Source organism: Camellia sinensis, chromosome 11 (assembly GCF_055761805.1).
Source record: "Camellia sinensis isolate YWXY chromosome 11, ASM5576180v1, whole genome shotgun sequence".
NCBI classification, from domain to species: domain Eukaryota; kingdom Viridiplantae; phylum Streptophyta; class Magnoliopsida; order Ericales; family Theaceae; genus Camellia; species Camellia sinensis.
In genome coordinates, this window is record NC_138971.1 from 159,949,310 (window position 1) to 159,959,768 (window position 10,459).

Consider the following 10,459-nt stretch of genomic DNA (forward strand, 5'->3'; position numbering starts at 1 on the left):
TAAGTGATTTAAAAGCTTCTTTTGATGATCTGTGTTTGCCTGGAAGTTATAATGATGACGCATGCAGAAAGTGCGTACTGTTGGGTTGCTTGCAAAACTCTTTGGCATTGTTGCAAGGTTGAAAGTGATAATGACGACACTTGCAGAAAGTGCATACTGCTGGGTTGCATGCAAAACTCTTTGGCATTGTTGTAAGGTTGCTCTGTTGCGATTTAACATCATGTGTTCAAATCACGGAATCAATTCTTTTGGTATGCAGAAGTAACATTCCATGCATCTAATTTAGCCTCATGCATTGAAACTGTCCATTGTCACATAATGCAACTTAATATCTCGCTATCCATCTGTCGATTGTTTAAAGAAAACCTTCTGATTGTGCTTTACAACAGAAAAACTTGCTAAATTATAACCATACAAAATTTTGAACTTGCTAAGTTTGAATGTCCAAGAAAATTCCCAACTACAGTTAAAAAGAAAGTAGAAACCTGGAAAAATTAAATTTTGTTAAGGAGCAATAATATATGTTTGGCATACCTACTTGCTTTGTAACCTTACAAACATACATATCTGAACACTTGCAGCTCATCACAAATCACAGATTCCTATACAACTTCAATTGGGTAGTCCAAAATTTAGGTATTAGACACAAACCAGATGCCACTTGTTGTGTGACTTCAGCCTCAATGCCGTGCTGAGTTAAAACCGGCATTTTTAAAGGTGTACACTAGCTCTGATAGACAACAAAACACCATTTGAAGGTGTTTTATACATAGTCTGCGAAAAACTCTTCATTGTCAGTGTCTCCTGCTAAAGATACCACCGGCTCATTGCTTGCACTTGACTTGTTCAGTCTCTGCAAGCTCTTCACCTCTTTATCATCATCCTCTTATGTGCAAAAGTTGGTTCTGGGACGGTTCTTTTGAGGTCAAATCTCCTTCATCATCATTCTCGACATCAGAGTAGTTGAATGGTTTCTTGCAGATGCAGGCTGATGGATATTCATGAAACTCGTCATGTCCAGGTCTCATTTCCTCTGGTTCTCCCATGAATCCTCTCTGGCACGACTTGACCTTTGTAGCAAATGTGTCCCAGTCCATATGATCACGTGCCATAAACAAAGCACTAAGCTTTTTTGCATTTGGTCTGATAGTCCTCTTATGACCCATGTACCTCCTTTGAACCATGAAAAGAGAAATAAGTGTCCTAGGCAAGTAAGGAAAAAGTTGACTACGACAACTATAAAGAAAGGCAACGACAATGACAGCAACAAGAACAACAATAAGGAACCAACAATTGCAACAATACTAACAAAATGTCAGCAATGGGTGTTGGGGTCATGTGGAGTTTGATAAGTACTGGACACTGGCCACTTGACCGTAGATGCAAATCAACCATGGACATCCTGAATTTCGGAGTAAGGGTATTTATGTTATTTCCGCACTTGTGACCTATTACCCTAATTTTCTTTTTTATTTATCTAGTTATAGTTGAGGGAAAGCAGATATCTCTTGTAAGTTGTACCTTTATGATCATAGTAAAAACCACAACAACCGTAAACATAGCCCTAGTTTGGGGTGAACCATGTAAATCTTGTGTTCTTAGTGTACGTGTGATTTATCTTTCACGTGCATTTGTTCATTTCTGTGTTTTCATGTTTCACTGATCTTGGTTAAGTGTTACAGAATCCTAACAATGGGGATGGAATGGGATGCAATACTACCAAACAAATAGCTCTGTGGTCATAGCAATGGGGATCCAATAATACCAAATGAACTCTAGAGAATGCTCTATGGCCAACATACAATCATTCTAATGTGGGCGTAGGGTTCTATCAGATGATCCTTGTACAAAATGAAAATGGAAATATTTTAACGATCCCACATCCATACCCTTTTGTCCGATATAAATAGAAGAAAGTTAGTCACCTTACTCATTCTATCTGTAAAGGAACTTGTTGCCATCCCTAATTCTTTATTTTCTAAGGATAGCAACATAAACCCTACTGAGACTCACACAATTTCCCTACATAGTACATCCATGATCCAACACACCATTGTAGTGTTCTTGAGTAATTGAACACACATCCTACTTTAAAAGAAAAGAACATTACCACTGAAATGTTATGCCTTTTGGGTTAAATATTGCACCACAGGTATTTCAACGGTGGATGAATACAATTTTTAAGGATCTTAAAGATTGTTGTGTAGTTTATATTGATGATATACTTATCTTCTCTAAAACCAAGGAGGAGCATAAGAAACATTTAAAATTACTTTGTGAAAGATTCCAAAAACATGGAATTATTTTGTCTCCAAAAAAGATTGAATTAGAAAAAGAATCAATTGAATTTTGGGGAATAATTTTAGACCAAAAAGGTTTAAAATTACAAGAACATATTTTGTCCAAAGTACGAGATTTTCCTAATACTTTTGAAAATATAACACAATTACAGAGTCAAAGGTGACAAGGACTGAAATTACTCTTTAAAAGTTATGTACTACGATAGTAATTCCTGCATTATCTCAGATGAACCACATAATACTTTGCTTCTTTAGTCACAATTATGCTCATTGCATGTATGTTTTCTCTTATCTATTGTTTGTTAGGTTTGCCAGAGCAAAGTTATTTCAGAATTAGATTTATAAAGTAACTCGAACAGAATTCACATTTCCTCGACAAAAGAATGTTTGTTCAAACTTCAACCTCATCAAAGCGGGGAAAATTAATAGATACTCCCGGAAAACTATGTGGGATTGTCTATGTGGTATTCTTGACTAATGAGAAACTGCAACACACACTAATTGGGTCATCCTTGTCTCCTAACAGTGAGGCGATTGGTTTGGAGGACCACGTAGACAATGCCACATGATGCTTCAAGACTATTGAATAATTACCCTAAAAGTAGGGCCACAAAATATACAATATTGAATTCGTCTTTTTTTTTTCTTTTTCTTTTTATTTTATTTCTTTTGGATAGATAATAAACAGATTGAATTCTTACCTTCGACCTGCAAGAATCTTGGCCATGTTTCCCTTGTTATTAGTGATGAAGACATCACTCTCTTCACACACAATGTAGTCAACGGCAGCTAGACGAGATGAAAAGGGAAGAAAAGGTTTCAGCTCTTCACTGGCAAGCATATCCTTGGTGTAGAAATTGGGAAAGAGCTCTCTGAGAGGCTGCAGAGTCTCTTCTCCACCATATATTTCACCAGATGCAACATAAAGGTATGTGTCATTTCTAAAACCTAGTGCACGGAGCATCAGACCCACTTCATGAGGAGTAAGTGGGCATTTACCTCGCTTTCGCTCTTCCTCAGCACTTAAATCCTGCACAGGAAAAATAAAATAAAATAAGGCAGTTTGTAAATAACGGAATATAGAACAAAAGTTATTCCCTATTGTACCCTAGATAAGTTCAATGCTATAGATCTTTTATCGTAAAGAAAATTCACTAGCAGGTTACATCAAAATGTTTTAACATTTAACTTTTACAAGTCAAAAACTGAACATTTTTCATCATCGAAGTGGTTGCATTGAGATGAACAAGAAAAAACAGAGATGAAAACTCGTATTGCAATCTCACAGGTAACGTTGTCCACCGTTTCCTTATTTCACCAAGCTCGTTTCTTTCTTTATCACCCCCACCGTAGTAACACCCAGAAAATGCTAGCATATCAGGTTCAAACCTGCCATGGAAATAGTTTGTCTTTTAGAACTCACAAGCAAAAGAACAAATAACATGGATAGGAAAAAAATTAGCTCGGCACGAAACATAAGTGCTCTATCGAAACTTCACTGACATTGCTCTGAAGATTTGTGTGGTGAATACATTAAGCAAATATCTGCTCATGTTTCAATATATCAAGTAGAAATGACAACCTCAAGTGAATTGCAATAAAACGATTTGTCATCTTCCTCATGCTTGAGACAAGCTTCTGACCAAGGAGTCGTATAGATTTTGTAAATCTTAAAGCATGATAGTTGACCCGGCACCGCAACTTCTGTAGCTCATCATCAAGGTCATTAGTAAGTCTGTAATCAAATTTTGTCAATTGCACAACCTGCATATTTTTTTGTGCAAACCATCACCAATCAGGGTCTCATAAATGACAAAAAAGATACTTCCCAGCATGACAACCAAATTAATCAGGGATCTCAGGTGACTACAGAAAGGAAACAAAAGCTGTATTAACAGTTATAATGAACCAGGAGTAGTATCATTTTGGTACACATGTGCATACACTCATATATACTTTTGTATATACATACATATGTGCCAACTTATGTACATTTACCTTTCTCCCAAAAAAAAAATGGAAAAAAAAGAAGAGGAATTACTTGTAATTGATTAATTCAATATGAAATTAGTAACTACAATGTTGTGAGTTACATAGTTCTCTTACAGTTCTCCTTAGGAGTATTGGCAGTACAAAATCCAGATAATACTCAGGTTCCGATTTCCTTGGTATGCGCATAGTATATGGGGGCTTTTCCATGGATCTCATGACTTTATCTGGAACTCTTTTTACAATGGTTACATCCTTTTCAAGGGACGCGATGAACCAATCAACATCAAAGATGTTGAGAAAGTCACTGCATGCAAACAAGGCATCTTCAATGAAAACATAATCGTAAAGTTAATTCACACTATTCTGATGATGAACAAAATCATAAACTTACTATCTTGTGCTCTTTTTTCTCTCAGTAAATAACCATACAGCTTATACGCAAGTGCAAGAGGATGAAATTTCAGCTTACCTATCGTCCTTCCAGAATGAATGATGATCCAACTCAGGTACAACTAAAGTAGCATTGAGAATCCGTGCTACAACTACAGCATCAGTGATCTGAGTGCAAGAAATAGATTGTAACTCTTGGTGTATTAAATAGAACAGTAAATGATAACTAAGAGCATCTCCAATGGTTTACCAAAATTTTCATCAAATCTGAGTAAAAAAATGACTTTTTTCTCAATCTGATACCGAGTGCTCCAACGGTTGATTTTTATTAAATTTTTATCAAATCTGCGCCGGGACAACCGGTTGGTCGACCGGTTAAGCCAAATTTTATTTTTTGGGGGGAAAACTTTTTGAACCTTTTAGTGGTCGACTGGTAAGGCAAATCTTTTTTTTCAACTGTTTGAACCTTTTTTTGGAACCATTTGAACCTTTTGGTGGTCGACCGGTTGGTCAACCGGCTGGTCGACCGGTTGGCCTCCTCCAACGGTCATGCACAGTGTTTTGGTGAAATGCGGAGCCTGTTCTCATTTTGGTAAAACGTTTGGTGAATTCTCGATTTGATATCAATTTGGTGAAACCGTTGGAGCTCCAAAAAGTGCTTTTTTCACCAAATTTTAAATTTGATGCCAAGTTTGGTGAAACGTTGGAGATGGTCTAAGTATTTTAAAATGTGATATCAACCCTCAAAAGATATTTTTACATACTCCGGTTCTTTGTTGATTCAGGCCTCCACTTGTTGCAATAAGTAAATAGCCATTTGAAAATTGCTCACGTACCGGAGCTGTGTTTCACAATTAGCAACATTAGCACAATTTTTTTTAATGGTTACATGCTAAAAATATTAGTGGAAAAACCACCCAAAATATGAGACAGAGGTAGCTCAACAAATCTGAAATATCAACAGACAATGCAGGGCAAACTAAGGGGGAAAAACTGCTGCTTTGCTTCTACTAAAGAGAATTTAGTCAAAACTCAATTGAATCCACCAGATATTATTCCATAACACCTAAAATTGCATCTGTGACAGACTGACAGTACACAATAAGTGGCAAAAAGAGAAACAGCATCAGTAAAGCATTCGAGACTCGAAGAGACAGCGATAGTGACATACTTTTTCTCGAAGTAAAATGTGAAAGAGAAAAGTTCCAGCATATTTAATGAAGATATGATTAGAGAGTTAAAACTGAAAGAGTGCTTGTGTGGCTTTTTAAGCATGCATAGAAGGTATATCAGTGGTTAACTGCATTGAAGGCATCAGGTGAAAATTCCTTCTGCCCAAAAATGTGTAGAAAATAAAAATTAGTCCTATTCTTGGCCAACAAAACGTTTCCCACCACGCACGTGTTAACCTCTAATTCCAATGATACAATAACTGTGTTACTTAAATGTAGCAAAGTCATCATACTAAGAGATCTTGAAATTGATAATGGTCTTAAATAATAATCAGAAAAAGATTACCCTCTACTAAGCCTAAAAGAAAAAGAGAGTCGAGTGTTTATGACCTATAGAAAAAGTGAACTTCGGAGAGGAAACTCCAGTTGGAAGACACTACTCTGACTTCAATATGTAAACTTCTAGAACAAAACTGCCAGCAAGAAAAATCACTTAAAAATTACACTTAAGCGAATGATGCTCACGAACAGATAATATTGTTCTACTGGGAAAAACCCATTGCCATAACCCATTATTAACATCTAGACGAAGACTTGAAGATGATCTTCGAGATAATTAGCAGAACCCTGGGTACAATGACCACAAAGCAACATTGCTCACAGTTGCAAACATGAAAGGCACATTCCAATCAATGGCTGAAACATAAATGTTAAGCAAACTGGTACACCCAACAATCATAATACTACAATAGTACAATAAAAGATGCCAGCAGCACTTCAAACAAAAGTAAGATTTTTCTGTTTTGGCTTTCAGATTAGCAAAGTGCCAAAGCAGAACAACGTAAAAGTATAAGAGTCTGTACAGAGCACAATATGAACAGTCAAGTCAAAAACTGTTAGTTGTATATGTGAAAGTCTCTATGCTACAAACAATTAAATTGATAAGCTAACTTACAAGAAAAATGAGGCCCTCTGTCACTGCATCCATAGTAAAATTTTGAAAATTTTGATTTCCAAATATTAATTGGTGCATGATAGCCCCCGTCCTACAATGCAAGATTAGTAATATTTTTGTCAGCATAGCACTAAACACGATGAGACAAAGCAGAATTGAACTCCATATAGCAACCCTTAGACACAAAAGCATATACATACATAAACATCAAGCAGCATGTGCACACAACACATGATGAAATAATGATCATAAAATGAACAGTCTTGTATGTAGCAATACTGAGATAGTTCATGCTCAACTGGGTCTCAAAGATGAAAAATTTATTCGAGGACAATACAACTAAAAGCACACAAAAAAACCCACCACCATGAATATCATCATATGTGAACGATTCATATATATTTATTTTCTCATCTCAATTTCACGCTCTACTCATTTGACCAAAAGTGCCTACAATGAGACTACATGTGATGAAGAACACTAATAGGCAACTCCACCAACCTAGCTCACCAGTTTATTAGCAGCGCATCATCAACCAGCAGAATTTTCATCAATTTATTGTGCTGCAGCATTCATACCCAACTCAAAAACAACAATAAATGTGAAAACTACGAATCAATCCCATCCGTTAGAATTTTGGAGGCATTGAACCCAAAACTAATTGACATTAGGTGGAGAGGCCTCTAGACTATATAGACCAAGCTTAGGTAGTGTGGAAAGATGATGTGAGATAAGTCTCTAAGACTAACACTAAACCACACATGCAACCTAGTCGCATGTGGAGGTAATAAAGAAATGAGAGACAAAAGAGAAACAGCCTGAGGTGGATACTATTGTTGGCCCATTTCCTAACAGCTTATCAGTGACTTAACATGATATCAGAACTCAAGTTGAGAGAAATCTTGGGTTGAAGCCTCTCTGGTGGCATTTGGTATTTGGTTCCTATTTGGTTTCTTCTTCTTTGTTTGGTTGTTTGCTTCTCCTTCTGTTTGGTTTGGTTCTCTGTTAACAAACTGTTCTAGGGAGGTTCTTCCATGTCCTTACCAAGTGCTTATTCTATGCAGTTCAGTTTCACTACGAAATGAATTAGAAACAGAGAGACAGCTACAAACAACAGAAATTGACAGACTCCATATACTTTCCGGCGACATTTTGAACAAGATATGAAAGTTGAATTTCATACAATATTCCAAAAAAAAAAAAAAAGATTAAATCCAACATATGAGTTCTAATTCCACAAGATTAGAGAAATACATGGATTACAATGACAATTAAAACAAATTAAACCCAATTCAGCTCCAATTCAGAACATATGTGTTGAGAGAGAGAGAGAGAGAGAGAGAGAGAGAGAGGGAGAGTGAAAATTACAAGTTTATAAAACAAACTCCGGAGCATCAGCCTCTGAGAGTACCATTCAAGATCAGAAGCGACATGGCCAGTGAACAACGAAATCAAACCCAACGCAAATAGCATCAATCCACACACAACCGACCTCGACACCGGCCTTCTCTGCGAAGACAATCTGGACCAGAAATGCTGCTTTTTATTATGGAGATGACCCAAACTCAGATTGCTCAACACTCCATTGCCAAACCTCCAAGCTTTAGCCACACCCATCACAGCAATACTCACAAACAACTCTCAACATCAACAACAATCTCATATTACATCAAAAAAACAAAAAAACAAAAAAAAGGCAAAATTGTCAAAAGCTAGACTTCAATGGCCACTGATGTATACATAAATAGGTAGCTTTTGGATTTCAGAAACCCTAATTGGGACTCAGAGAGAGAGTGAACTTTTAGAGAGCGATTGCAAATTTTTGGATTTTGTGACAATAATATAATATCCAGATCAGAAATGTCAGAGATTTGTGATCGTGATCTGTGTATCATAGATTATACATACATACATACATACATACATATAGCTACATGTATATATCTATATCTATATATGTATATGTATTACCCTGTTGATGAGGGAACAGGGGGTAATAGGGGAGCTGGATGATGAAGAAGGTCTGTTTTGGTAAATATGATAAAGATGTGGGTGAAGACTGAAATTAATAATAGTGTGTTTAGAAAATTAGGACACGAATCAAGAGATGGATTTTTTATCTTAAAATTCATCTCCATCATAAGATTTTGTGAAAAAGACACTGTTTTTTAATTGAACCAATAGCTTCAATTACTCATAATTGAAATTAAGGCACCCTACAAGACCCCAATCCAACAATAACCAATCACGGTCTAATTGGCGGCCCATTAATTACTCTGCGACACTGATTGAAAGACGAATCACCTCGTCATCTAAAAAATATATAAAGAATAAATTATAAGATTTGTTTAAAATATAAATTATTTTATATTTTTTGAAAATTATAAATATTTTAAATTTAATATAATTAATTAAAAAATAAAATTTTAATTGTTTCTTTATATAATAATAAAATTATTTCAATTATTAATTGAAATAAAATTTTAACATTATTAAAAATTATTAATTAATTTGATAATTTATTAATAAAATGACCTATTTATTATGAAATTAGAAACCTTAGATGACATAATATAATTTCTTAGAATCACAAAAAATAATTTATAATTTAAATAAATCTCAAAAGGTGTGTTTATTTACTCAAAGATAAAACACTTCTTACTAGGATAATTGATGTCTAATAATGACTCGCTTATCAAAATGTCCAATTCGTTAAATTTAATTTAAATTTGTAAAATACTATTCAAGGGCATTTTGATAATATAGTAAAAAGCCGGTTTTTTAATTTTTTTAACTCATATTACATCTCTATTATTTTACACAAAAAAACCAAAAAATTATAAAAAAAATCAAAAAGCTAGTTTTTTACCAACTTCTCAAATGCTTGATTTCAGTTTTTTGAATTAAATTTTTTTTAAATTGAATTTTTTATTCCTCGTATTTTTTATTTTTAGTGAATATTTTTAATATTTTAAGCAAATTTTTTTTTGGATGCACAACTTACTTAGTTGTATCTAAATAATAAAATATTTATAAAAAAATATTTTAAAAAATTAATAAATATACAAAAATACAAAAAATATATTATTTTTTGTATTTTTTTTTATATTTTTAGTATTTAGTATTTTTTTACAAATTGTTTTCACAAATGTTATATTTTTTAAGTGTATTTATGTTAGGTGTGTCTAAAAATTTAAAAATTTGTTTAAAATATTAAAAAAATTAATTAAAAAAAAAACGAAAAATAAAAAAGTATAATTTTTTGAAAAGTGTTTTCTGAAAACCAAAACCAAACAACCTGATAGATTCTTTTTTCCTTTTCTTTAAAAAACAATTGTCAATTTAAAAAAAAAATAGATTCGAGTCTTGTAACAAAATAATTTTGGAATTTTTTATTTTATCAATTTAATTTTTAATCTTTTGATTTATTTTCAATCTAAATCATTTGTCTATTTTTTATAACTAAAATAAAATAATCAAAAAAATATTTTTTAATTGAGTTTAATGACTAAAATATAATTGTTCTGACAATTTTACTTAACAAAAATAAATAGACAATTTAAATTAAAAAAATAAAATATTAGTATTTAAATTGATAAAATTGAAAATTTATTTTGTCACAAAAGTCAAAATTTGAAATTTTTTATAAT

General features: G+C 33.6%; 1 protein-coding gene across 1 annotated transcript; it reads right to left on the reverse strand.

Moving 5' to 3' along the window:
- Positions 1-486: 486 nt before the first annotated feature.
- LOC114270782 (O-fucosyltransferase 29) lies at positions 487-9,123 on the reverse strand. Its single transcript, XM_028212370.2, has 9 exons — positions 8,178-9,123; positions 6,810-6,900; positions 5,447-5,523; positions 4,762-4,850; positions 4,407-4,596; positions 3,883-4,064; positions 3,587-3,689; positions 3,002-3,330; positions 487-1,173 (listed from the first exon to the last, which is right to left on the reverse strand). Exons 1-9 carry the CDS (start codon positions 8,424-8,426, stop codon positions 879-881), a joined length of 1,605 nt encoding a protein of 534 aa, XP_028068171.1. The 5' UTR covers positions 8,427-9,123; the 3' UTR covers positions 487-878.
- Positions 9,124-10,459: the final 1,336 nt, after the last annotated feature.

Coding starts and splice junctions, on each gene's coding strand:
- LOC114270782 (XM_028212370.2), bottom strand. CDS start 8,426: ATGGGTGTGGCTAAAGCTTGGAGGTTTGGCAATGGAGTGTTGAGCAAT. Junction 4,851..5,446: donor TGAATCAACAAAGAACCGGA/GTATGTAAAAAT, acceptor TCTTGCACTCAG/ATCACTGATGCTGTAGTTGT. Junction 4,597..4,761: donor TCATTCTGGAAGGACGATAG/GTAAGCTGAAAT, acceptor GTTTGCATGCAG/TGACTTTCTCAACATCTTTG.